The sequence below is a fragment of the Nomascus leucogenys genome, chromosome 10, assembly GCF_006542625.1.
Source record: "Nomascus leucogenys isolate Asia chromosome 10, Asia_NLE_v1, whole genome shotgun sequence".
Taxonomy (NCBI): Eukaryota; Metazoa; Chordata; class Mammalia; order Primates; family Hylobatidae; genus Nomascus; species Nomascus leucogenys.
The window spans coordinates 88,987,421-89,014,088 of record NC_044390.1 but is presented as its reverse complement, the minus strand read 5'-3'; the positions used below and the strand labels follow the sequence as shown (position 1 = coordinate 89,014,088).

Below are 26,668 nucleotides of genomic sequence, written 5' to 3'. Positions count from 1 at the left end.
ATCCCACCAGTCTTTTCCGTCCATATTTGGTTGAAAACTGCGTGGTGGCTCACAGCTGTAATCCCAGCACTTTGCGAGGCTGAGGCAGGCGGATCACGAGGTCAGGAGATCGAGACCATCCTGGCTAACACAGTGAAACCCCATCTCTACTAAAAATACAAAAAATTAGCCGGGCAAGGTGGCAGGCGCCTGTAGTCCCAGCTACTCGGGAGGCTGAGGCAGGAGAATGGCGTGAACTCTGGGGGGCGGAGCTTGCAGTGAGCCGAGATTGCACCACTGCACTCCAGCCTGGGCGACAGCGAGACTCTGTCTCAAAAAACAAAACAAACAAAAAAAACTGCGTGTCAGTGGGCCCTAGCCATGTCTTCAATGTACAGGGGCAGCTGTAATCCTTTCCTGAGGGACTTATTATAGGTGCTAGGCCGGGCATGGTGGCTCACGCCGGTAATCCCAGCAATCTGGGAGGCCAAGGCGGGCGGATCACAAGGTCAGGAGATCGAGACCATCCTGGCTAACGCGGTGAAACCTCATCTCTACTAAAAATACAAAAAATTAGCCAGGCGTGGTGGCGGGCACCTGTAGTCCCAGCTACTCAGGAGGCTGAGGCAGGAGAATGGTGTGAACCCGGGAGGCAGAGCTTGCAGTGAGCCGAGATCGCGCCACTGCACTCCAGCCTGGGTGACAGAGCGAGACTATGTCTCAAAAAAAAAAAAAAGAGGTAGGTGCTAACCACATGCAGCTATGTAAGCCAAAATAAATTGAACACTATTAAAAATTCCATTCCACTGTGCCACTGGCCATGTTTCAAGACTTTGGTTGCAACATTGTGTCTGAAGACTACAGTGCTGGACAGCACAGCCCGAGAACGCTGCCATCACTGTGAAAAGTTCTACTGGCCATGCAGTTAGAGCCTCTCATATGCTCGGTGCCACGTCATCACAATGCCGGAGGGGGCAATGCCTGCAGCCCTCACCTGGCCCAGCACCCCAGGGCCTCCCCCACCCACTTGTCACTAAAGTGACCATGGACACCCATCCTCCTTTTGGGGAGCATCTCATGGGACTGATGGTCCAAGGATCAAGCCACCAGGGAAACGCTGGCAGTGAGGACTGAAAAATAGCAGTAGTTCCCCTTTGGGTTGATCCATGCAGTGCCAGGCTCAGTGCTGGCACCCAACACCTCATCTCACTCGAGGGAGGCACAACCGGCTGATCTTGTTTTACAGGGGAAACTGAGGCTGGGGACGGTCAGCGACCTACCCAAGGAAGCCAGGGCTGATTCCGACAGTGAGGACTTCATGCCTCCCTCTCACCACCCTCCCAGGGGGTTGCAGGTGTTACCTGGAGTTCGCTCAGGGGACAATGGGGGTCGGGCCTCCATCTCCCTGGCAGGGGGCTCTGGAGACAGCAACATGGCCCCTTCCTGGCTCAGGCCTGGTTCCTCAGGAGGCTCCCTGGAATCCGCTGGCTCTTCAACACCCACAGGCAAGGGGGGCTCATCCAGCATGGGGGGCTGCTTCTCAGGGGCCACAGCCTCAGTCTCGATGTCCACCTCCTCTTCCATGCCCAATGAGTCCACTGCCGGCGCCCCCAGGGCCAGAGCCGCTTCCTCCCCATCCTGCTCATAGTCCTCGGGGCCTGCAGAAGCCATGCTTTCCTCGGCCACCATCGCCTCCTCCTCCTCTTCTTCTTCCTCCTCTTCCCTGGCCACTACCTCCTCTTCATCCTCTGAGGATGAGGGCGAGGACTCAGAGCTTGACTCAAACTCAGAAGACTCGGAACTCTCACTGGATGACGTGGCTTCAGCCTTGGAGGTTACAATGCTCACTGTCTCCTCTGGATGGGGGACACAGACGAGGGGCTGCCTGAGGACCCGCTGTGCCCCAGCCCCACCCAGACCCCTCACCAAAGGCCTCAAACTGGTGGCACCCAGGCTGAACACGGCCCTCAGATATGTGTGTGGGGAATGTGTTCACTAGTAGTCTTTTTTTTTTTTTTTTGAGTTTTGCTCGTTGCCCAGACTGGAGTGCAGTGGCATGATCTCGGCTCACTGCAACCTCCACTTCCTGGGTTCAAGCGATTCTCCTGCCTCAGCCTCCCAAGTAGCTGGGATTACAGGCATGTGCCACCACGCCCGGCTAATTTTGTACTTTTAGTAGAGACGGGGTTTCACCATGTTAGCCAGGCTGGTTTCAAACTCCTGACCTCAGGTGATCCACTTGCCTTAGCCTCCCAAAGTGCTGGGATTAAAGGAGTGAGCCACCACACCCGGCCGCTAGTAGTAGCTTTTAAAAATTGAGGTAAAATTAACATAATAGAAAACTGCTTTTTTTTTTTTTTTTTTTGAGACGGAGTCTCGCTCTGTCACCCAGGCTGGAGTGCAGTGGGGCGATCTCAGCTCACTGCAAGCTCTGCCTCCTGGGTTCACGCCATTCTCCTGCCTTAGCCTCCCAAGTATAGCTAGGACTACAGGTGCCCGCCACCACGCCCGGCTAATTTTTTGTATTTTTAGTAGAGACGGGGTTTCACCGTGTTAACCAGGATGGTCTCGATCTCTTGACCTTGTGATCCACTTGCCTTGGCCTCTCAAAGTGCGGGGATTACAGGCATAAGCCACTGCGCCCGGCCAAAAACTGCTCACTTTTTAAAAAAAATTTTATTTATTTTTTTTTTTGAGGTGGAGTGTCACTGTCACCCAGGCTGGAGTGCAGGGGCATGATCTCGGCTCACTGCAACCTCTGCCTCCTGGATTCAAGCAATTCTTCTGCCTCAGCCTCCCAAGTAGCTGGGATTACAGGTGCCCACCACCACGCCTGGCTATTTTTTATATTTTCAGTAGAGACAGGGTTTCACCATGTTGGCCAGGCTGGTCTCAAACTCCTAACCTCAGGTGATCCACTCGCCTAGGCCTCTCAAAGTGTTGGGATTACAGGTGTGAGCCACTGCGCCCGGCCAACTGCTCGTTATGAAGTGATAATTCCAGCAGCATTTAGTAAATTTGTAATGTTGCACAACCACCACCTCGATCTGGTCCCTAAGCATTTTTATCAGTTGAAAAGGAAGCCACGTAGGCTGAGCAAGCCCCCCTGAACACCAGGCTCCCCAGCCCTAAGTACCACAGACCTGCTTTCTATCTCTATGGACGTGCCATTATGTTCATGGCACTCCCTGAAGATGGAACCATATGCCACCCTGTGTGTGTGTTTTAACAAGGTAACGTCTCAAAAGCACAACATTTTGGCTGAAAAGTATTTCTGACAATTGCTCAGGCTCTGCCCCAGGGAAAGAGGGACCCCGGGAGGGCCAGGCGGCGACGGCCTCCCTGCTCACCTTCATCCGAGTCCCCTTCGTCCTTCTCACTCGCCTCTGACAGGGCTGTGTCTTCGTCATCGTTCTCAGACTCGTCCCGGTCATCACTGTCATCATCGTCGTCATCCTGGGGGAGAAGGAAGGGTGGGGACAGGTGAACCAAAGGGTCTGGCCCCTGTCGCCTGGCCCAGCCCCCTGAGGCTTCCTGGCCTGCTAGGCACCTTATCTGATGTGGATGAGGTTGAGGAGGAGGAGAGCTGGCTCCTGGGGACTTCCTCTTCCTCCTCCTCCTCCTCCTCCTCTGCCTCCTCTTCCTCCTCGGTGCTCTCCTGTTCCTCCTCCTTGTCGGAGGCCGAGGACGAGGGTGAGGTGGTTGAGGACCCGGAGGATGATGACGCCGATGAGGACGAAGACGCCGACAACGACTCCTTCTCGTCCTCCTCCCCGCCACTGTCCAGCTCCAGAGGCCGCGCCGGCCGCCGCCGCACACCCACGCCCTTGGGGTCTCGCTTGGCGAGCTCACAGGGGGTGTCTGCCATATCCCGGTCTCGCTCTCGCTCGGACTCTGCAGGAAGGGAGGGAGTCAGAGCTGGGCTGGGGGGATGCGGAAGAAGGAGACCCTAGCACCCAGAGCACCAACCTTCATCTTCCTCATCCACAGAGGTCGAGGGCCGCAGCCGCTTCTGGTCGCCAGATGAGGTGGTGTCTGGTGGCTCCTTCCTCTTGACCTTGAAGGAGGGCAGGCGAATGGCCCCACGCAGCCCAATGCCCAGGCCCAGGCCCTCGTAGCCCAGGCCCTCGCCCTTGCCCCAGGACTCCAGCAGGCACGAGGCGATGCGATCCTTGGGCTTCGGCCTGTCCTCGTCCTTGTGCTCGCCCGACTTCACCGGGGTCAGCGAGGCCTGGGGTGGAGACAGGAGGGGACCGTCACCGCTTCTGGCACCACCAACCCTTGCAGGGAGCCCTCCCCGGGCTACCTGCCTTCCACTCAGCAGTAACAGCCACCACAGGTAACTGCATCCTCCCTACACACCTGGCCACACTATGCCGTTACCCATGAGGCTCTAGAGCACCGCTCTGCCTCGTAGATCTCAGTGTCCTCCCCTGTAAAACAGGACTACTGCAGCTGCCTTCCTCACAACAGTGGCCTTTGCACTTCGCAGACAATCCAAAAACTACACCATAGGGACACATCTGCGCAACACCACCTTCACAAGGTAAGATTTACACTATCCCATTTTCTCTTCTCTTTCCATGCATTAAAAACAGGACCTACTGGCTTTATTTCACTGCTCACTAAGGGGTTGCCCCTGTGGTTCTGAAATGCTCTGCCTTCAAAGGGATGCTGTGAGAATTAACAAAACCAGCCACATGAAGAGCTTTGCAAGGTGCAGGGCACATGAGGCCTGGTGGCTCTTTTTATTCAAATTGTGAATGGAATAGCTATTAGCTGTTACTATAGGGTCAGTATAATTTGGCTGAACCATAAAGAGCTGTGTATCAGCGATTTCAGACGGTTCATTCTAATTTTACTGCCCAGTTAAACGGATGACAAACAGGCTCTGACAGGTGCTGCTTACCTCTGCGGCAGAAAGCAAGCATTTCCCAAAGCAGGCTCCAGGGGACACTCAAACTCATAACCACGGTCGAGGGAGGGGAGCAGGGGGGAATGGGGTGAAGGGGAGGGATTAAGGGGAGTTTAAAGTATTCAAGAAAAAGTTCTTTCTTATGGAGAAAAGAAGTAATTTCAGATTATTCGTAAGATTGCAAACAGGCAAATAATATGTTAAAAAGGAAAAAAGAGACCAGGCGTGGTGGCTCACACCTGTAATCCCAGCACTTTGGTAGGCTGAAGCAGGTGGATCACTTGAGGTCAGGAGTTCGAGACCAGCCTGGCCAACATGGTGAAACCCCGTCTCTACTAAAAAATACAAAAATCAGCCAGGCATGGTGGTGGCTGCCTATAGTCCCAGCTACTCAGGACACTGAGGCAGGAGAATCGCTTGAACCCAGGAGATGGAGGCTGCAGAGGGCTGAGATCACGCCACTGCACTCCAGCCAGGGTGACAAGAGTGAGACTCCATTTCTGAAAAAAAAAAAAAAAAAAAAAAAGAAAAGAAAATAGTAAATAGGCCAGGAGCGGTGGCTGATGCATATAATCCCAGCCCAAAAGGCAGAGGATCACTTGAGCCTAGGAGTTCAAGACCAGCCTGGGCAACGTGGGGTGAAACTCTGTCTTTACAGAAAAACACAAAAATTAGCTGGGTGTGGTGGTACATGCCTGTAGTCCCAGCTACTTGGAGGCTGAGGTGGGAGGATCCCTTGAGCACAGGGAGGTTAAGGGTGCAGTGAGCTATGACTGCGCCACTACACTCCGGCCTGGACGACACAGCGAGACCCTGTCTCAAAAAAACAAAAAAGGAAAAAAGTGGTCCAAGCCAAGACAGGGCCCCGTGTGAAAGGCGGCATGAGGGGAGGTGAGGGGAGTCAAGTTCAAAGGGAGTCACAGCTGCGAGCTGTCTGCGATGGTGGGGATGGTCTGCACCAGCTGTCCTGTGTACGGCCACTAGGCACCTGTGGCTCCTGAGCACTTGAAATGTGGCATGTACAAAGGAGTTTTTAATTTTACTCTGTTTTAATTAAGTTAATTTACACATTATTTTCAGACATGGGCTCCTGCTATACTGCTCAAGCTGGTCTTGAACTCCTAGGCTCAAGCAATCCTCCCACCTCAGCCTCCCAAAGTGCTGGGATTAAAGGTGTAAGCCACCATGCCTGCCCGTTAATTTAAATTCAAAGAGCCACGTGCATCTAGTGGCTGCTGAAGTGGAACACAGTTTGCGGAACTTTGAAAGTGGCCACCTGAACTGGAGCTCCCATACTGGGGTCCACGGCAGCGTTTCCAGTTAACAGTCTCAGGGAAAGAGGAGGTGCCTGGCTGGGGTCCTGCCCCCCTCCACAGCCACCCCGCGGAGCCCTGCACCCACCCACCCACCTTGGCCATCCGCTCCTTCTTGTCCCACCACTCGTCGAAGGCCCGGAAAGCCACCACTTCCACCATCTTGCGGTTCAGGTCACGCTTCATGATGGCCTTGAGTTCTTTGAGGACCACCAGCAGGACGCCATCCACCGTGGCTTTGTGCGGGTCCTCCTGGCGTGGCATGTAGCCTGGTGGAGGCACTGACGGGTCAAACTTGGGCAGTGGTGGCCAGTGTTGCCCGCGGCCTGGGCCGGAGTTGCTCAGGGAGAAGGGGCCCCGGTAGGGCGGCAGGTTGACAAACTGGAGCCCAGCTGAGGCAGCGGCGGCCGCAGCGGCCATGAAGGGCGGGTAGGGGCAGGCGCCCTGGCCCGTCATCAGCCGGCTGAGCACCTGCGTTTGCATCTGGAAGGACATGGGCATGCCGCCCCACTGGCCACCCAGCACGTGGCTCATGTCCACCTGCATCACAGGGAACAGGCCCGGCGGAAAGGGGGGCAGTGGTGGCAGAATGGGTGGGGGCGGGACTCCAGGTGGCGCTGGCAAGGGTGGTGGGGGCACTGTCACAGCAGGGTGGGCTGGAGGGGGTGGGGGCGGCGGTGGGGGCAGCGGTGGGGGCATGGGGAAGCCAGGCTGCGGTGGGGGTGGTGGTGGTGGTGGTGGGGGCAGCGGGGGGAAGCCAGGTGGTGGGGGCAGCGGCAGGGTTGGGGCCAGCACAGAAGGGGCTGCCACGGCTGCCGCTCCTGGGGTCACCACCATGGGCTTGGGGCAGTCGGCGCTGGTGATGGGGGCCGAGGGCATCTCGTCATCCGAGATCTCCATGTCCTCGCCTGAGGACTGCTGGCCCTGCAGAGAAAGCAGGGAGAGACAGTGAGGTGAGTTTGGAAGGCCAAGCGGCTCTCAGAGTCCCCTCTGCAAGACTAGTGATCAGTGGCACTCCCAGCTGTGTGACCCAGTGCAAGCCATTCAGCCTCTCCAAGCCTCAGCTTCTTCATTTGCAAAATGGGCATCATAGTCCCTGCCTCGTGGAGTTACCACTAGAATTCATTCATTCATTCCAATTCAACAAACATTTGCTCAGTACCTGTGTGCCAGGCACTGGTCTAGGTGCTGGGGACACAGAGGTGAAGAGGCAGACAAACATCTTACTCTTGTGGAGTGGAGCCAGCAGGAAGAGGTAAAGGATGATGAGGGTGAAGATGGGAAACGTGAGGGAGAGAAAGAAGGCAGGGAGAGGGGTGGGGCACAGAGGATGAAAATGTTGCAATTTCAGAGATTCTGTTGCAACTTGTATGCAGAAATAGTTGCCACTTCCATAGTGTCTCTTATGTGCCAGGGCCTTTCTAAACGCTCCACATTTATTAACTCAGCTAACCCTCAGAACAGCCCTATTTTCAACTCCATTTTTGCCCCACGAGAAAAGTAGGGCACAGAGAATATAAGTAACCTGCCCTTGGCCACACAGCCAAGAAGAGATGGAGCCGGGATTTGAACCAGGAAGTGGTTCTGCAGCCTGTGCTCTCAGTCAGTCTGCTGTCCTCACTCTGCGGCAGACGGCCAGGCAGGAAAGGTGACATTGGAGCGGGGATTTAGCAGTACTAAGGCCCATAAACAGGAAGTGTGTTGTTATTTATTTTTCCTTGATTACTCTTTTCACCTAGTCTCGTGACTGCACAATCAGTATGGGCCCGCGTGGGGCTAAGCGCTGCCGACGGCTGTCTCATTTTTTATCCGAAAGATAACCTCACAGGGCGGGGGGCTCTGCTCCGACCCCATTTGACAGTTAGTAAACATACTCAGAGCCTCAGCCGTGGCGCCGCGGCACAGCCAGTCAGAAGGAGGGCTGGAGCCCAGGACCTGCCCAGTGCGGGGCTGCAGCTGGGATCCAGGGCGGTGGTGAGGGGTGAATGTGGGAGGTGTCAAGGATGGGCGTGGGGCTTTAGAGAGCTGAGTGGACAGGCCTGGAATTGGGGTGGGGGGACCTTTGAAGGCTGAGGGGGAGTGGGAGTGGAGGTGGAGTCTGTGCAAGTTGCAAGATCAGAGGTCAGACTACAGGTGAGGAAGGCCTCAGAGGGAAACTGCAGGTAGGGGGGTAGGAGGACGGAGACTACCCAAACTAAGGTAGCGGCAGGAAGCTCTGGACTTTACCAGGTCCTCTGTGCACACACACACACACACGCACGCACGCACACACACACTCTCCTTCTCAGGATCCCCACGCACATCAAGAAGAGACAGGCGGACTCGGGTGGATCCTCAGAGAGCACTCCCCAGATCAATCCTGGACAGAGCTGAGCACAGCGCGCTGCGGCACGCAGAGGGTTAACCCGGGCCGCCGCCGCCAGCCAATCACAGGGAGGCAGATCCTGCGCTCCAGCCTCTGCCGGCCCTGCCCCTCCCTCCGCCCAGCAGTCTCGGGGTGAGAAGCGACAGGAATTTGCTGAGCACTGGGAGCCCAGCAGGCCTGGCGGTGCCTGGAGCATCCTGTGCGGCACCTCACTTAAGCTGAGGTCCTGTGCTGCAGGGACTCTCACAGGCCCATTTGGCAGATGACGAAACTGAGACTCAGAAAGGCAAAAGTGCCTTTTCCAGGGTCACATAACCAGTAAGTGACTTGGCAGGACTCAAGGACTTGAGCCTGAACTTTTAACGACTAGCCACTGTTTGGAAGAAAAGCCCCACCTGCACCCCCGGCTGGCCCCGCCTGCGCCGCTCCCCCACCTCAACCTCAGCCTAGGCTGGGACGGGGTCCAGCTCCCCGCACTGCGCTCGGCCGCAGAAAGCCCAGGCGCTATTCCCCGGCGCCAGCAGGGGGCGTCCGCGGGCCGGCCCGGAGCTTCCCGGTACTCGGCGGCTCCCTGCGCTGGCGGCCGGGCAGTCCCAGACCCCTGCTCCCGGGGGCCTCAGCCTGCCTTTCGCTCCAGCCACTCCGGGCCTCTCAGCCCTGGACCGTGGTCAGCATGGTAAACACTCCTCACCCCACGCAGCCTAGGCGGAGCGGAGGAGAAGGGTGCCAGGGCCGGCGGCCCCCTACAGCTGCACACCTGTCAACGCCCCCTGCCAAGGCCCCCTGCCTGGACCCCTTGATGCCAGAAACCACTTCCCCAGAACTGCTTGGAGGCCCCCTGGAGCCCCAGCCACCTGCAGCACCCTCCCAGGCAAGCCAAGTTCCTCTCGTTCCTCCCTGAGGCAGCCAGACCGGCCTAATCAAAGGGCCCAAGAAGGGGGCAGTCCTCCTCCCCTCCGCCCACAGGGACACAGAGCTCTGTCTAAGCCGCTGACTGCCCATGCCCACCGGGGCTACGGCTCCAAGGCAGGTGCCTGGACCGAGAAGGAGGAGCGGAGCCAAGGAAGATGACCCAACACCCTCCCGGGGGAACCTGGCACGTGGCACCCTCACCCCAATCCCTGGGCGGGACTTCCTGAGGCTGGAGGTTTAGGCAAGGAGACCCCATGACCTGAGGAGAGGGTGGGGGATGGTCAACTTTGCCTGTTTCTGGCTACATAGCACCCCACCCCCACCCCAAGTTAGCTCTTAACTCCTTCATCCCTGGAGCCAGTGGGAGAAGGGAAACTTCAGCACCCTCCCTGTCTGCCATGGTTTCCCCCTCTTCAGAGGGCACCAGGCTCTAGGAGACGGTGCTCCGGGCTTCACCCCACTTAGCCCAGCACAGAATTCTGGCCAATCTCTCTCCTCCCCTCTGCCTGAGCGCCAGGACTCTCCCTGATCTTTCCCAAGCCACGCAACAGACAAGGGGACCAAGAGCCATCCCCACAGCTCATACTCTCTGAACTCTCAGCAAACTCCTACCAAAGAGGCTCAGGCCAGAATTTCTCCCTAGGAAAAGCTGTCTTCTTACCTAACAAGGAGAGCATCAGAACTAGGCCATGCTTTCCTTCTCTCCACGGCTGCTAGGGAGCTCATTGCCAAACCAATTGCTCCATCACAGCCCCTGGTGTTTTCTGCATCCCCTTTTTATTCTCTAAGTTCCACCTGTTATATTGGCTTTCCTAGCCCCATTGCTTCTGCATCTTAGCTAGTCATGCTAAATGCTTGAGGGGGGAAAGGGAAATACAAGATAGACAAAACCAGTCCCAGACAGATGGACAGACACGGTGGTACCTCATCCATCTTTTCTGAGGTCGGGGTTCTGTCTCCAACCAGGTCCAAGGCCACCTCAGCTGTCTGGCCCAGAAGCCCCGCAGGGTCCGGGGGGCCTGGCTCAGGTGGAGGCCGAGGCCCAAGGCCCAGGTCGAGCTCCTCGTCCTCGTCGGAGTCTGGCAGGGGTGTTGGGCTGATGTCCTCCAGGCCGGTGCTGGAGGGGCGTGAGGAGGGGGGCGTGGGGCCTCGGAAGCCTGGCTGGGAGTTGGTGCCAAAGGGGGCCAGTGGGGAGAGCTGGGAGGAGGAGGAGGAGATGGGGCTGCCCTCCATCTGCAGCTCGGTGTCTGAGTCTGGCTCCCGCAGGAAGAGCAGCTTGGTGCGCTGCTCCTTCAGCAGCATCTCGATGCGCGAGTCCAGGCTGTCGTGGGGTTTCTCTGGCCCTGCAGGGGACGACTCCAGCGTGGGCGTGCCAGGGCTGTCACAGGGCTCAGGACTCCAGCCGAAGGTGGGCCGGCCGCCCAGCTCCATGCTGTTGGTGTCGGGGGGCGGCGGGCCGGGTGGCGTGCCTGGCTTCTCCTTGGCCAGAGGCTCAGCAGGTGGCAGGGGTGGGGGCGCTGGTGCCCTCCGGAACTCCCCACTGTCTCGGGCCCCAAAGGCGGCTGTGGCGGTGGGTTCTTCTGGGGGTGGAGGGAAGTGGGCCACTGGGGTCTGATACGGAGAGAAAGCAGACTTGAATCCAGGAGCAGGGGTTGCTTGGGCGGGTGGTGGAGTGTGGGCAAATGTGGCTGAATCCTGTGGTTGAGCCTTGAAGGGGGGGCCGCTGCTGCCCCCAGTGCCGCCGACTGCTCCGAACGGGAGGTCCGAGGAACCCCGGAAGGCGGCTGTGGCCCCGGCCACCACGGTGACCGCGGGAGAATTGTGTACATAATGATGTTCGTGGCGGCGGTTGTAGGCGTCCGTGAACTTGCTCTCGTGGCGCCGGGCCTTGAAGGTCACTGTGGGGTCCTGGCTGAAGAGGTATGAGGGTGTGGGCTGGCGGCTGGAGTAGCTGGAGTCCTGTGAGAAAGGGGTGCCCAGGCGCGGTGTGAGCGGGGTGCCCTGTCCATAGGAGTTGGGTGTGTCCAGGCGGCAGCTGGAGTAAGCTGTGTCCTGGGAGAAGGGTGTCCCACCGCTATTGGGGGTGACAGAGGAGGAGCCGGAGCCACAGCCTGCAGACAGGCCTCCATCCTTGAGGCGCTTCAGGGCATCTGACAGCTAAGGAGAGACAGAGATGTGAGACCACTGGGGGAAAATGTGCAATGGAACAGGGCTGTTTTCCCTTCTCACTCTGGCTGCTGGGAAGCTCAGAGCCAAACTGCTCTAGAACTGCAGCATAAGGAATGAAAGTGAGGGAGATTGAGGAGGAGTATCAGGATGGTACTAACTTTTTCTCTAATCTTAGGGGTAGCCAAATATGTTCAGGGAACCTTGAGGGTTTTTCCTAATTCCAGAGGAGACAGAGAAAAGAGAAGACCGTAACATCTTGGTTTAGGCTGGGATTTTCTTTTTGCCTCAGGCTGTCAGAAATCAAAGACCTTCCAGGCAGGATTATAACCAAGAACTACAATCTTGTGCACGAGAGGATGGCCAAGGGCTTTGTCCTCCTAGCCATCCAGTGTTTCAGGATTTAAAGTGATAAACAGAGGCCAGGCGTGGTGGCTCATGCCTGTAATCCCAGCACTTTGGGAGGCCAAGGCGGGTGGATCACTTCAGGTCAGGAGTTCAAGACCAGCCTAGCCAACATGGTGAAACCCCGCCTCTACTAACCAAAAATACAAAAATTAGCCAGGTATGGTGGCGTGTGCCTGTAATCCCAGCTACTCAGGAGGCTGAGGCAAGAGAATCACTTGAGCCCAGGAGGCAGAGGTTGCAGTGAGCCGAGATCACGCCACTGCACTCCAGCCTGGGGACAGTGTGAGACTCTGTCTCAAAAAAATAAATAAAATAAAAATAAAGTGATGAACAGGCAGCTAGTCAGCCTGATGCCAGGGAGGAGCTGGCATGAGACTCGCCCCACGCAAGAGTTGTCCCTGTGTCCTGGAAGGCAGTGGTTTGGAAGGAGTCAGTCTTGCTCTGGAAGGCAGGGCATGAACTCTGGTTTCTGGGTTTAGGGGTAGTGGCATGCCCAGGACACCAGACACTAAGGACCCCGGAAACAGCAATGTTTGGCATCAACGTGGAAAAGCGGGCCCGGGCGGGCGCTGAGTCTATGGGAATCGCAGCCTGTGCTGGGGAGGGGAGAAGCCACAGGAAACAGAACCAATCCCACGGAGCCCCACTGCAGGAGGGCCTGGGAAAATGGGGCTCTAGGCCCTGCTCCCAATTGTGGGGGGCGTGGCCAGGCTTCACACCCTCCTAGGCCTTGGTCTCCAAAGCTGGAGAGAGTGAGGTGGGGGTAGGCTGGGGGTCCCATCAGAGAGTTGGTGAGGCTTTCCAGAGGTGGGGGGCACGTCAAAGAGCTGGCGATGGGGCAGACTGATGGCCATAAACCCACCTGCAGGGTCTCATTCACGATTGGAGAGACAGCGTCCAGCTCGCCCACTGGGAGGGTCTGGGGGGTGTATCGGCCAGTGACCAACAGTTCATAGAACCGCATTCGGGTTTCCCCTGTAGATGGGCAGGAAAGGGGGGACTCAGTGAGGTTCCAGGATGGGGCAGCCCCCACAAGGATTCCAACCTGTGTGGTACCCTGGTGGGTCCCTTGTGCCCAAGAGCCCAGTCCTGGGGAGGCTGTGTGGCCCTGAGTTCCCACCCCTCTGCACCTCACTCAGGGTCCCCACCTCTTCGACAAAGCTGCTGAGCTGCACCATTTTTCTGATCCTGAGGTCCAGAAGCTAATGTCTCCTGGGGCTGAGACTCCCCCAAACCCAAACCCAGAGGTGCCACCTGCGACACCGAGCCCCTCCCACCCCTGCATTACCTGGGCCATGGCGCCCACAGAGCCAGGTCTTCCCCTTTCTGCTCAATACCCAGGGGCTTGCAGTAAGAGGAGGGGAAGCCCGTGACATAGACGCCAGAGTTTGTTAAATATCTGGGGCCAGGTGAGCAGCAGAGTTTGCAACACGCTCTAGTAGCACATTACTGTGAACTCCACAGGCCCTGACCAGGCTGAGGGCCCCAGGGTGGCCTGGGGACTACCTTGGGCCTGAACCCTCCACCCCTCAGCAGAAGGAGGCTTTTATAGACCAGGGCCCAGGGGTTATCGATATTTATAGAGCCTCAGAGACAGCTGCTTACATATGCAAAAAAGACGCGTTCCTGGAGCTACACTTTACTGGTCTCTTTCTTGAAATACAAACTTAGCTGGCAGTCTCTGAGGGCTTTTGTGTTTTTTTTCTTTTTTTTTTTTTTTTTTTTTACAGAAATGAAATTTTGTTGAAACCTGGCTGCTCCTTAAAATGTGGGCACGTGATAGGGAAGGGGGTGCCACGTTCAATTCAATTATCCGGGAGAAATTGTGCTGCAGCCACCCAAGGTCCTCACTGCCCCCCTACCCAACCCCCAGAGACTGAGAAGCTAGGGAAAGGGGTGGGAGGGACTGTGGACTGGACAGAAAAAGAGGGCTGTGCCCTGAGAGGAGAAACAGAACCGGGCACAGGCTCGGCAAGTGTGCGTGGAATAATCGCCGGCACCAGCTTAGAGCTCGGTCAATACATTTTAATCATTAAACGCAAAAAAAGAAAAGTTCTGATTTTCCTGCCTTGGGTTTGGTGTGTCCCAGTTGTCCCTGAACCCCATGCTCACAAAATTCCTGGAAGCTGCACTTTCGCCCTCCCAGGCAGGGTTTCCCAGGGGACCCCGGTGGGCTAGGGACCCAATGGCATCTCCCCACAGCTGGCGGGCCCTCAAAGCACTCAGCACCTTCTTTTATAGGTGGGAGCTTCCCTAAAGGGGCCTCAGGCACACTTTGGGGAATGCCCTCGAGTCCTGCAAGCCCCTTGGTCCTGCAGGGGCCTCCGAAGACCCACAGGGTGGGAGGTATGGCCTCTCCAGCCAGCTCCAGAGAGCACCCAGCTGATTCCAGAGCAGGGGAGGTGCTGCGGTCTCTTTAAGAGAGAGGAGGGAAGACACAGTGTCAACCCTTGAGCACCCAGAGCTGCCCGCCCGGCTCTTCCCGGCTCTGCTCTTCCCTGGCAGCTCTATCTCGAGAACCTTATCAATGAAACAACACTCCCGGCCCCAGATTGGCTGCCACTTCAGGGGGGAAGGGGCGGCAAGGGAGGTGAGGGGACACCCTAGATCCTTAGAGGACTCTCTTTTTAGTTTCCAGACCTTCTCTTGATGTATTTAAAGGCATCCTAGTGGCACTCCCTCAGTCCCCCACAAGTAAACAAACTCTGCCTCCTCCCCTAACACAGGCAACACTGGAGACTGTCTAAACCCAGGCCACCAGGGCTCAGAGAGGGGGCCCGCGGGGGTGTCAGCGGTGGGGAAGCCTCCGGGTGGTCCCTAGGGGTGCGGTGGCCAAGGACCGGCACATTTGGTAAATTACAGACTGTCTCCTAGCAACAGACAACACATTTAGCTCCACGCGACTCTACCCTCAGGAGGGGGCTAAGAAAATAAATAAGGTTGTGGGGGGGGATCCCAAGGAAGAGTGGGGGGGTCCTCCCCACGCTGCAGGAGGGGCGGGGAGGGAAAGGGTCGGGCTGACAGGTCTCCCCACGCTCCTCCCCTGCCGGGCTCACCTTTGGTGTCCAGCTCCACGTGGATAATGTTGCCCATGACGGAAGTGCTGTGCAAGTGCTGAACGGCATCCTTGGCTCCCCGGACCGTGGCAAAGACCACCTTGGCGATGCCCAGGTGCTTCTTGGTCTTGGGGTTGTACAAAATCTCCACCTCCTCCACCTCCCCATACTTCTTGCACATGTCCCTCAGGAAGTTTTCACGGATGTTATCATTCAGCTTGGCAAATGTCACCTGCTTTGGAGGCACCGGGCCCACGTAGAACTCATCGATCTGGCAGGGGCCGAGGGGGAAGGGAGTTTGGAGAACGTTTAAACCTAAGGGAAAACACGACATTCCCCCCCGCCCCGCAACTCGCCCGCCCGTTGAAAACAATAAAGGGTAAAAAAAACTGGAAAAAAAAAAAAATTTTTTTTTTTTTGGAAAAAAAATGCACGCGGGCGGGCCCGAGAAGCGGAGGATTAAATCGTTTGGAACGTGGAAGTCCTCTGGGTTCGGAAGGAAAGGGGAAAAAGAAACAGTTTCTCTTTCCCCACCCCCCTTTCTGGCCTCCTCTTCCTGCTGCCGGGTCAGGGGCGACCCCTCAGGCTTAAAAAGTTGTCCTTTAGTGGGCTGGCGAGAGGGGAGAGTCTCGGAGCCAAGCCCCCGGGCGCACTGGAGCCCCCCGCGGGGCGTGCAGGACACTGTATCTGCGCCGTGATTACAGTTTCACCCAGTGTTATTTTGTTTACAGTAGATGAGAGGGGACACCCTCTCGCCAGCGCTCTACCCCTCCCCGCCAAAACTTCCCTGGCCCCGGACGGCGGGAACTGGGAATCCGGCTGGGCTCGGTCAGGACTGGCGTTATTTTCGAACTCGGGGAGGTGGGGGAGGGACGGCGGGGCAGTGGGGAGGGGTCCTACCTTGAATTTGGGCACCGACAGCTCCAGCTCCTTGTTTTTGGTCCAGATCCCGACGACCCGGGGATCTTCGACAATTTCCACCGGGCGGTTGCTGGACATCTGTGGGGAGAAATTGGGGGGCCGGGATGAGAGGGCTGGTCCCCCTCCCCATGGGCAGAACCCTTTCTCCAGGCACTTGTCAAACTCCAGGGCTGGGGCCCCGTCTGACAGTTGGCCGGGGGGTCGGGCGGGGGGTTCCCTGGCCGCTAGGCGCGTCTCCCCGGACACGACGGGGGGCACGGCTGGGGTGGCGCGCCGGCTACTCACCGCCAGGCTGAAATGCTGCCCATCGTAGCGGTACAGTTTATGATGCCCCTTTTTCAGAGCCGGGTCAATCATCAACTTGTAACTTCTCCAATGGTGGTTCCTCCTCTCGCCCGAAGGGCCGGGCTGCGGCGGGGGCTGCTGGTGGTGGTGGTGGTGGGGGGGGTGACTGTTCTCCATGCCGTTAACCCAACCTGAAAACCAGCAAGTTGTTGTCGTCTCCGCCGCGGCGGCGGCGGCCGCTTCTACACACACGCGAAAGAATCCAATCGGCAGGCCCCCACCCCCTCCCACCTTGCCAGCGCGCCCCGAAAGGAGCTGTCTCGCTGGCTCCCCCCAAAACAAGAATGGAGCGAGAGAATAACCCTTCCGGGAGAATTACGCGCCCGCCCGCTCGGCCACCGTCTCGGGGCGGCAGCGAGGGGCTCCCGGGGGTACCCGGGGAGGGCTGGCGGGGCCCGGGGCGCCCGGAGGACGCGGGCTCCGGCCCATGGTGCCCGCCCGGCCGCCCGGCGTGGCGCTCGCCCGCTCGCTCGGCCCGGCTCTGGCGCGGGGCTCGCGGCAGGGCCTGGCGGCGCCGCCGCCCGCCCGCCCGCCCGCTCGGGCCAGGGCCGGGGCCGGGGGCTTGGGCCGCCCGGCTGCCGGCCGCGGCCTCTCCCTCCCCGAGCCGCGCTTACATCCCCGCCGGGCGCCGGCCTCCCTGCGCCGCCAGCCAGTACATGGTGTCCCCCGAGGGAGCCGAGGCCGGGGCGGCCGGACCGGGGGCCAGGAAGGGGGGGCGCCGCCGCCGCCGCGGCTGCCGGGCCCGGAGCTGCTGCCGCTGCCGCCGCCGCTGCTGCTGCTGCTGCCCGGGAGGCGGCTGGCGGCGGAGGCTCGGCTCCCAGTAGCCGCACATCCCACAATACACCGCTAAGGAGCCCGACCCGAGCGCTCACCCTCCTCCTCTTCCTCCTCCTCCTCCTCTTCCTCCTCCCCTCTCCTTCCTCGCCGCTTCCCCAGGCACTCTCCCGGCGGCGGCAGCTGCGCCGCCAAAGCCCCGGGCCCCAGCGGCCCCCCACCCCTCACTCGCGCGCTCCCACACTGCCTCCCCCTCCCCGGGGGAAGGCCTTTTAATTTATTTATTCTTCTGGGACTGGGGTGGGGGTCTTGGCTGGCGGGGGAGGGGGTCTCCCCGGGCTCTACCTCCCGCGGCCGGGACTACCCTCCGAGCCGCGACCGCCGCGGCGTGCGTCCCCCGGGCCTGCAAAACTGTTTCCAAACTGCCCGGATCGGAGGCGGGCGCGCGGGGACCCGGGGAGAGGGCTGGGGTCTGGGGGGCCGAGGGTGTGTGTGGACGCTGGGAGGCCGGCGTCGACTCAGAGGAGTTGCAATCGAGGTATCTGCGCTCCGGTTTCCTCCTCCGGCCCGCGACCCCCTCCCCGGAGTGGAGCTGGGGAAGGGAGACCAGGGTTCACCACGTTAGCATTCGCATTCCTGGGAGGATGCAGCCCTCGCCTGGACCTGGGCGATAGAAGCCTTCTTCTGTTTTTATTTTTGGAGGGGAGCGCCCTGTAATTGTCCTGAACACATGCTTCCCCCCCTTCCTCCTGCCACCCGCGGAGGAGAGAGTCCCCCTTTTTTGCATTTATCTTTTCCTTCCCCTTTCTTTATTAAAGGTCCGGGAGTGGCGGCGGCCAATCAGCGCGCGGCTTCCATTTTGTGAGTTCAACTCCGAGGCTCCCGGGCTTCGCGAGGACGCGTTTGCAGCCCCCTCTGCCGCTCCTCTCTGGCGGCCGAGGCGCAGGATCCGCCTCGCCGGGGCTCGGAGCTGGTGTAGCTCATATTGGGGCTCTTTTCGGGGTTTGTAATTTGGCCGTGGGTAGGTAATTGGCTGGAGCAGGGCGGCAGGGCGCGGCAGCCAATCAGCGCGCGGCTTCTATAGGGCTTGAGTTATTAGACGCTGATCTCAAAACATCCTTCATCAGACACGAAGGAGAGGCCAACAGATGAGGGAAGCCATTTTTCTGCAATGGAATTAAATGGCCAAGTGGGTTTTTCCTTTGTTGCAAATGGGGAATGTTTTTCCTTTGACTCTACCATCCAGTTCAGGACGTCTCAGTGTGTTTAACATTTGTCAACAGGCCCAAGGACTCACAGTTGGAAGACTGGAGAAGACTTTTTAAAAAGATCTGGATTTTTCCTTATGACTTGGAATCCATCTTTGTCTTGTATAACTAGGTCATAGCACACCATTCATGTCAGCAGTTAACAGTTTTGAATTCCAAAAAAACCTAAGTAAATGACATATTTTTTTTCCTCTTTTTGTTCTATGGGTGGGTGGGGGGAGCTTGGAGCTGTCTTAATCTGTATTCTCTTGACTGAACAATAAATTTTTCAATATATCTAGTTTCCTCTATTAAACACTTAAACCTGGCCATCTTATTAACTCCTTTCTTTTTAACAAGGTAATGTTTTAAATGTATATAGCTTTAGGACTAGCGAAATGGCAGCAACAAAAAATTGTGAGCAGTTGTTACTGTTTTAGTTTTCAAAAAACCTTTTACATTGTAAGTACCCAATCCATTCTGTCCTGACGCAGTACAGTTTTTATGTTAATGTTGCCGAGATGTCCTTAATTTTCCGAACCTTCATCTGCATGTATGTCTTTGTCTCTCTTGTCTAATAGAAGCCAGTTAGGATTCTTGAGACGGTCTTGCTTTATAAAGCTAAGGTTCTAGCTTTATGCTTTTGAAAATGTTTACAGCACTAAATGCTAGTCAGCTTTCTTCCCCGTAGCTTGTACACTTTCTTTGAAAATCGATCTATTTGAAGAAAAACAGCCCTGTTTTTCTCGTCTTTGCTGTTGGGGGTTGGGGGGAGCTGGTGGGTGAGGGAAAGGAAGACCTTTTCTTTGTGTAGAGAGACTAAAGCCGTCACAGGAAACTAGATTAAAACTGGAAAACAAGTCCTAGCTGGTTCCAGCAAACACCAACGTTAAGTGGGGGGTATTTTCTATGGTGGTTGGGCGGCTGGTGCGTCTTTTGCCTTTTGTTTGATTTGACTGTATTTTCGCCTTTTGTCTCTTAATGACGATCACACCATTGCTATATCCAGAGCAGTAAACAGTCCTCAGCGAAGCCGCCTTTTTGCCTACCCAACCCTGGAAAGTTTGCAGAAGTGGAAGGAGCAGAACGTGAGGGTGTAACTTACAAAAAGGTAACAAGAACAAAGACACCACCATAACCCCCAAATTTCCCAACTAAATCAAAAAATATATATGTTTTTACAATAACGCCTCCAAAACCACCGCCCAGCTTGATCTTCTAGACTCCATGGCACCGGGCTGAGCGGGTAAGTAAGAAAGATAAAAAGTGCCTTTTGCCCCTTCGAGGAAACCCTTTTGCAGGCCAAGCAAGGGCTGCAAGTGTTTGGGAGCTGAGGGGAGAAGGAGGATTCTGGAGCATTGTATTTGGCAGCCGGAGCGGACAGTGGGCGGGGGGTTGGGACACGAAGGGCTCTTCGGACCCCTGTGCCTCTTCCGCCCCAAGGGCGAGAAGACGGGCTCCGCAGCGACCCTCGGGGGTCCATGGAGCCGCCTGCCTTCGCCCCCCTCGCTCTTCCCAGGTCTGAACCTGGATGGGGAGAAGAAATTGAAGTGCTTTGGAGACGGGGGGCTTAAAAGACTGGGGAGCCTCATCGCCCAGCCTTGGGCCCACTTTCCTTTCGATCGTGAGGATTCCGCACCCCGAAGCCGGCTTGTCGGGGCTGCGGGGCGCGCCTGCGCTGGCAACGCGAAGGAGGACAAAAGGCCGGCGTCCATGTTGGCACCATGACGCAGCATCTCCGCCCGTAGCCCGGCGCTTCTGTCCTCCCGGCCGCGCTCGCTCCTCCTCCCAAACGCCAGTTTTCTTTACAGGCTTCCAGCCCGTCGCGGCTCGGCTGGGCTGGGCTAGCAGGCGGGCCCAGCCGGGCAGGGCTGCGGTGCTAATGGCGGCGGCTCTCTTTCCTTCCTTCCTCCTTACCTCCGTGCCCCCGGTCGTGGGGAGCCCGGAGCAGGAGGCGGGCCCGCGGCCAGGTCGGGCCCCGAGAGCCTGCGGGGCGCAGCGCTGGCGACCGGGTCTCAGGGGCCGTTTCGGGGGCCGTGGGCCTCGGGGGCGTCGCGCGCCGCGCCTCGCGCGCTCGCCTCAGCCGGGCGCGGCGGCCTGATGGGCGCCATTTCGCGCGCTGCCCGTGGCTGGGGCGGTGGCGGCTGCCGCGCGCCAGGCGGGAGGAGCGGCCGGGGGAGGGGGCTGGGCGACCCGGAGGCCCACGCGGGCACCAGGAGGCCTCGCCCCGGACCGCTTCCCCCTTTCCTCTTTGTCCTGCGCGGGCGCCCGCAGCCGAGGGCCACGGGGTCGGTGGGGCTTCGAGGCCGCCCCGGGTCCCACCGGGTCCTCTGGAAGCCGCTGCCCGGCCTGGCCCTGACCCCAGGCCGCCCCCCGCTGCCCACCCGGCTCTGGGCGCCGGGGTCCGACCTCCCAGTCGCTCTTTGAGAGCCGAGCCAGCGCAGGGCGGGGGGTCGCCACCTTCGTCCTCACCCAGGGCGGGAGGCCTTCGGGGTGGCCGCAGACGCCCCGTTGGGCAGCCCAGGGCGCAGCCCTCCAGCCCAGCTCTCCAGGCAGGAGGTGGGGGAAGCCTGGGAAAGCGGAGGGGGGCCCCCGGGATCCCCCGAGGCGCGGGGCTCCCGGCGAAGCCTCACATCTCCGGCCCTTCCCGGGGAGGGTGCGGGCGGGGCGGGCCTTTGGAAATGTAGATGAGCCGCCGCCCGGGCCAGGGCTGAACCTTCTGACTCAGCCACCCCCGGCCGCCCGGGCCGCTGGGGGAGGGGCGGCGTCTGGGGTGCTCCCTTTCAGCCCCGGAGCCCCTGTCCGCTGTGCATTCGGCCGGTCACATCTCTCTCCCCCAACGCCCTGATCCGCCCTCCACCTTCCTCCCCTCCAGGTTCTGGGCCGGAGAAGGGGCGACGTTCGGGCACCCCCTGAATGGACAATCTTTCCTTCTGTCGACGGCAGGGGCAGGCCTAGTTTGACTCTGACAGCCCTGCCACTGAGGTAGGTGTGAGTCCTTGCCCAGACCGTGAGGGAGATTTGGGGGGCTCTGGCCTGCAGCCTAGGGAGGGCCGAACCCCAAACCCGCCGGGCTGGTTCTGCGGCCCCGCCCACTTCCCCCCCCGCCTCCCGCCAGCTGCGAGCGCGTCGGGCCGCCTGCTGGGCCGCCCGGGCCATCCATCCCCGCCTGTCAGCTTCTGTTGTCAGGCATTTGGGGCGTGCAATTCTCTGCCGAATTTAGCAGCGTACGAGAGGATCCACTTGCAAGTATTTCCCAGTTGTGTGTTCCTCGGCGGGGGGAGGGCCCTGGGTGCCGCCTACTTCTGAAAGACACAGGTCACTGCCAGAAAGCCCAACTGTGCTGTGGCCTCCCCTCCAGCCGCCCCCGTGGGGCATGTGGGGTGACAGTGTGAGCCGTCCTCTGAGGTCTGGCTGCTAGGGAGGCAAAGAACAGAGACCCGAGGTTCCGGCCAGCTTTCTCTATGAAAGGGCCTTCCTTGACGCTTCTCCACCTTCCTGGGATTGTTTTCTTCTCCAGTCCCCAAATGGGCAGGCCTGTATATAAGCCTTGTTTCTAGAACCAGACAAAGCTGGATTTGAAACCTGGCGAGCCATTGAACAGCTATGGCCTTGCGTAAGCGGCATAGCCTCCAACCCTGTTTCTCCATCTCTGAAAACAGGGCTAGATCAGTGGTTCTTAGTCTGGAACCGGCATCAGAATCACCCGAAGGGGGGCTCACTGAGAATGGACCACAGGGCCTGGTGCCCAAGTGTCTGATTCAGTGGGTTGGTCCTTAGGACTGGCATTTCTAACAAGTTCCCAGGTTGAGGTGAGGCTGATGCTGTGGTCTGGGAACACATTTTGAGACCCCAGCCCCCAGCCTGGTAACACCTGGGGTTTTGACGCAGAAGTGCCAAGTTCCACGCTTGGCACATAGTAATTGATTTCATTCTAACGCTAGCCGACTTCATGTATTGCATAGTTTCCCATCTCAGTGTCTAAGAAGCTCCACAGCTGGAGATGGCGGCCCTTGGTCTCGGACCCCCCCCCCTTGTGATCTCTGCTTTGTGATTGCTTTGATGAACCATTTGGGTCCAGGTGCTCCTGATCACACCACCTCCCCTATTTGGGACTTGTGCTCCACTCCCGCTGTGAGGGCTACACCGAGCTCGGGGGGCCTGTGGGGATTAACACGGAGATCTTGCTAAAGGTATCTTGGTGCTAAGTTAAGGGAGAGAGTTCTCCGTGGGCTAGGATCTCGACAGTGCTGGTGACCTTGGGTGAGTGTCTCCCTGTAAAGTGATAAGGATGCCTGCTGGAAAGGGTGGTGGGAGGATTAAGTGCATTAAGAAGGCCCTCCTCCCAAGCTTTTAGTTGGCCTCCGTTGTGATCTTGGTTATTGCTGGGAGTGGCTGCAGGGGCTGGGGGCTGGGCTGCCTCAGAGCTCCCCCCACCACCAGCCCACCTGCTGAAGCACGTGTCCCTGCCTCAGGGCAAAGTGGAATCTGGTGCTCCCTGGGAAGGCAGCCAGCGCGGTTCTCCTCTGGAGTGGTTGAGTGCAGCTGGAGGTAGAGGCCTTTCCCTATCCACAGGGGCTGTTCCATGATGGGGTCAAGATTTGGGTCACCCACCCGTGGTCCGGGGAGAAGTGACTCGCCCAAGGTCACAAGGCCACCACCAATAGAGCCAGAATGAGGTTCCAGGTGGCTTGACTTGGCAGCCAGCGCCTTTGCCTATGGCACCCCCTCACCCCAGCTGTCTGGGTTATTTTGGGCTTCCTCCCATGCCAGCTGTCTGCTGGCATCCCTGCCCAGGACTGTCTGGTTGGAAGTAACCGGCGTGGTGCTGTTGGCTCCTTCTGTGAGGGCCAGGGCTGGGTCTTCAATCCCCTATGAGCTGTGCTGGGTCCAGCTCCTTTGCTGGGAGGGAAGAGTGTTCCTGCCCAGACTCCCTGCCGCCCAAGTACAGCAAGAGGGCGAAAGCACCTGATAAAAATTGAGGTTCACATTGTTAATATCCCAAAAGCCTCTTCTTCTATACACCCTGAAACCTGTTTTAAATTTGGCTCTGCCATTGAACCCCCTTGCTCTCACGTGACCCTTTGCCACCCGAGGGTGTGGCGCCTCCCTTTAGAGTCCTCGTTGCTCTCCGGGTGGGGTCTTTACTCCCCACCTGCTTTGGATAATTAAGTAATTGATGTACGTCTCCCTCCCAGCTGCACCCTGGAGGGCTCCAGCAGTTTCTCCCCTCCCTGGATCCTATCAGGGAGCTGTTGGGTGCTCAGCTGTGGTCTGGATGTGGTTCTCAGCGCAGTGTCGGGACCCCCTGGCTGGACTGTACCCCTCTCTCTCTGCTTTGGTCCCTCTTCTTTCTTTGTCCCCCTATCATCACCTCTTGGGGCAGGGAGGGTGGGGCAGTTTGTCCTCCTGCTGATGTTCCTGCTGGTCCCTCGAGGGCGCCCCGCCCACCGGTCACCCAGCGAGCGCGGGGCGGGGCCGCTGCTGGCGCCGGGCTCCGGGGCTTGCAGAGAGAGGGCCACGCCAGCGGAAGGGCCGGCCAGGAGGTGGCAGGACTTGCCTTACTACTGAGTCGCCGGCGTCCCCGCCTCTTCCGGCTCCTCCGCCCGGAGCCCTAGCGTGGAACATGACCTTTCGGACCCTCTGGGTGGAGACAGCCTCTGCCTGGGCTGTGCAGTGAGGCAGCCCCACCATGTCAGGTCGTTTGGCCCAGTGCGTCTCTAGCTGGCATGTGACTTCCAGCAAGCTCCTGCCCCTGAGCGCTGGGAGGAGCAGGTCCGGCAATAATTTTTTTTAAGACAGAGTTTCGCTCTTGTTGCCCAGGCAATGGTGCGATCTGGGCTCACCGCAACCTCCGCCTCCAGGGTTCAAGTGATTATCCTGCCTCAGCCTCCGAGTAGCTGGGATTACAGGCATACGCCACCACGCCCAGATAATTTTGTATTTTTAGTAGAGACAGGGTTTCACCATGTTGGGCAGGCTGGTCTCGAACTGACCTCAGGTGATCCGCCTACCTCGGCCTTCCAAAGTGCTGGGATTACAGGCGTGAGCCACTGCGCCCGGCCGGACAATAATGTTTTGAGCTGTTGCTGAGTCTGGCTTTTGTGAGGGGAACTTTTAGCACTCAAGGAGTGGCCTTGTCTCTGGCCCGTCCCGGAGTGCTCATGGGCAGCCAAGGCCTGGGGACTGCTCAGGCAGGGTAGATGTATTTGCCAGGCCAGCTCCCGTCCCTGGGACCTCAGGGAGTAGCTTCATCCCTGAAGGCTCAGTGTTTTCTGCCTCATGTGGCCCCTCTGCAGGGTTCTCAGTCATCCAGGGAAGTGGGTGCCACAGCGTTGCCTCCAGCCTCACTGGGGCTGGCTGGACTTTGCTCTGACAACACAGCAGTGGCTGGGCCCCTGCAGCTCTCCAGGGCTCAGTTTCCCTGTTGGCTGCACTATGGCATAGGCCCCCATGTGGACAACGATGAGCTGACCCCAGAAATACCACCCGGCCGCTCCCCTAGGCTTCAGTGGCCTAACAGCTCTTGTGTCAAGAACCAGCTTAAAGAATCTTTCTTGCTTTCTCAAACTTTCCAGGAATTCCTGGTGACTGGAAGGGGAGTGACTCGGGTCCTCAATCTTTTGCAGGTAAGGGAGCTGCCTCCTGGGCGGGCATGCCCAGTTCCTCAGTAGGCCCAGCGTGGCCCAGCCTCCGAGGAAGCTCTGAGCAGCTGGCTTGGCTCTGAGGTATTTTTAGCTACAGATCCAGCTCCCCACCATCACCACAACAGTCGAGTCCAAATCAAACGCACTCCAGGCAGGTGGGGCTGGGGTTCTGCCAGCCTCCTGGCCAGCAGGGGTGGGTGGGCAGACTGGGGCCAGTATCAGCTGTTCTGCCTGGACCCAGGCGGGGCTGGGAAGGCACACTTGTGCTCATTTCCTGCCTCCACTTCTGTGCAAGCTTGTGCTGTCATAAGCAGAGATCACAGCCCCGTTTCTTGGATGGAGAAAGTGGACATTGAGGTCTGAGGCTTTTGAGGACAGTCAGGAGCGCTCCTATGGGCTCCAGTGATGCACTCACCAGCTTCTGGTCCTCTTCTTCCACCTCTTAGAGTGCCTTGGCTCCCTCCTGTGGTCCTGGGGAACCTCGGCCCCAGCCCTGCCTCCCCAGCCACCCTGAGGGAGCTCAGGGCCTGGCTGGTGGCTGGGCTCCTCTCCTGTCCCCCACTCCTGTGGAGCCTGGCAGGCACCTCCGTGATCTGACCCCGGTTACCTTGATAGCCCTGCCTGGCCTCCCCTTATGGGCCAGCCACCCCAGAACCTGAAGAGGTTTTCTAGCTGCCGTGCATTTGCCAGGCTGGGTTACCCACCCTACTTTCCCTGCCTGCCCTCCAGTGCTGCCAAGCCCAGTGTGCCAGCCAGCGCTCAGCTTTCCATAAAGGGTTCTCCTGTTTCCAACCTCCATTGCACTGCTTCCCCCAAGACTGACCTCCTGGAAGGCTGGAGCACAACTGCCTCTCAATAAACGTGTTGCAAAAAAGGAATGGATGAGTTGCTATGCATTTGTCTAGGGGGTGCTTGACCCAGGAGACTCCCCTTTGCCCAGTGCCCGGAGAGGGCGTCCACTGAGAACCTGGGGTGCCTCCGCGGCCTCCCCTTCCCAGCTCTGCTGTGGTCTTGGGATTCTATGGGCGGTCGCTGCTGCCCTCTGGTGGTCAGACCATGCCTTGCTTGCACTGTCTGAGAACCTTGACCATGGAACTGCCAGGTTGGCGGTTTTCCTCCACGAAGTGAGGTTTACATGACCCTTGCTGAGACCTTGAAAACTGGGAGTCTTTGGGGTGGGGTCGCCAGCAAAAAGATCCTGAGTCCTGCCAGCCCCTATCTGAGGAAACTACGAAGGTCACTTGCCCCAAACCATGCTGCTGTTGGGGGTTTTGTTAGAAATGGGCTCTTCCTACCCCAGCTGGTAGGATCCCACTCTCGGCCATGCTCTCGTGCCTATCTGCCGTGGACCGGCTCCGGGGGGGGTCCCTCTGCCACCCTGACCACTCACCTGGCTGGTGCAGAGGGCAGTCAGCCCGCCCAGGGTGAGGAGTAAGAGAAGGGGTGGGGGTTACGGGTAATTCAGCTAGCAGCCCTGATAGCACTGCCTACAGTAAGTACTCAACAAATAAGCTGTTTCGATCAGGGGATGGGAGAGTTGGGGGGATTCCTGGGATGAAGAACATGTGGCTGCTGGCAAGGAAACGCATTTTCTTACATTTCTTGATGGGTGTGGGGTTA

General features: G+C 58.4%; 2 protein-coding genes and 1 pseudogene across 4 annotated transcripts in view; 2 read left to right on the top strand and 1 right to left on the bottom strand.

Annotated features, from left to right (window-relative positions):
- SETD1B (SET domain containing 1B, histone lysine methyltransferase) overlaps positions 1–17,259 on the bottom strand; it is a 29,209-nt gene extending 11,950 nt beyond the window's left edge. Inside the window, exons 1-11 of one of the 2 annotated variants that reach the window (XM_030821537.1) lie at positions 17,253–17,259; positions 16,321–16,511; positions 16,015–16,113; positions 15,115–15,385; positions 12,921–13,033; positions 10,409–11,641; positions 6,304–7,131; positions 3,949–4,210; positions 3,530–3,873; positions 3,330–3,435; positions 1,341–1,835 (exon numbers count right to left, since the gene is read on the bottom strand). In XM_030821537.1, the coding sequence (XP_030677397.1) occupies positions 1,341–1,835; positions 3,330–3,435; positions 3,530–3,873; positions 3,949–4,210; positions 6,304–7,131; positions 10,409–11,641; positions 12,921–13,033; positions 15,115–15,385; positions 16,015–16,113; positions 16,321–16,497 (3,928 nt within the window). In that variant the 5' untranslated portion in view covers positions 16,498–16,511; positions 17,253–17,259. The other variant, XM_030821536.1, reaches the window with a different exon arrangement.
- Positions 16,808–25,926, top strand: LOC115837043 (translation initiation factor IF-2-like). Its single transcript, XM_030821790.1, has 9 exons — positions 16,808–17,120; positions 17,232–17,692; positions 17,973–18,015; positions 18,282–18,343; positions 19,411–19,512; positions 21,277–21,386; positions 22,595–22,952; positions 24,980–25,129; positions 25,778–25,926. The coding sequence occupies exons 1-7, from the start codon at positions 16,808–16,810 to the stop codon at positions 22,656–22,658; spliced, it is 1,155 nt and encodes a 384-aa protein (XP_030677650.1). The 3' UTR covers positions 22,659–22,952; positions 24,980–25,129; positions 25,778–25,926.
- Positions 22,959–25,926, top strand: LOC101177964 (annotated as a pseudogene). The gene has a single exon (XR_004032075.1). The product of XR_004032075.1 is annotated as an uncharacterized LOC101177964 (transcript).
- Positions 25,927–26,668: the final 742 nt, after the last annotated feature.

Coding starts and splice junctions, on each gene's coding strand:
- LOC115837043 (XM_030821790.1), top strand. CDS start 16,808: ATGGTGCCCGCCCGGCCGCCCGGCGTGGCGCTCGCCCGCTCGCTCGGC. Junction 18,016..18,281: donor CAGCGCGCGGCTTCCATTTT/GTGAGTTCAACT, acceptor ATCCTTCATCAG/ACACGAAGGAGAGGCCAACA. Junction 21,387..22,594: donor CTGACAGCCCTGCCACTGAG/GTAGGTGTGAGT, acceptor ATCTTGCTAAAG/GTATCTTGGTGCTAAGTTAA.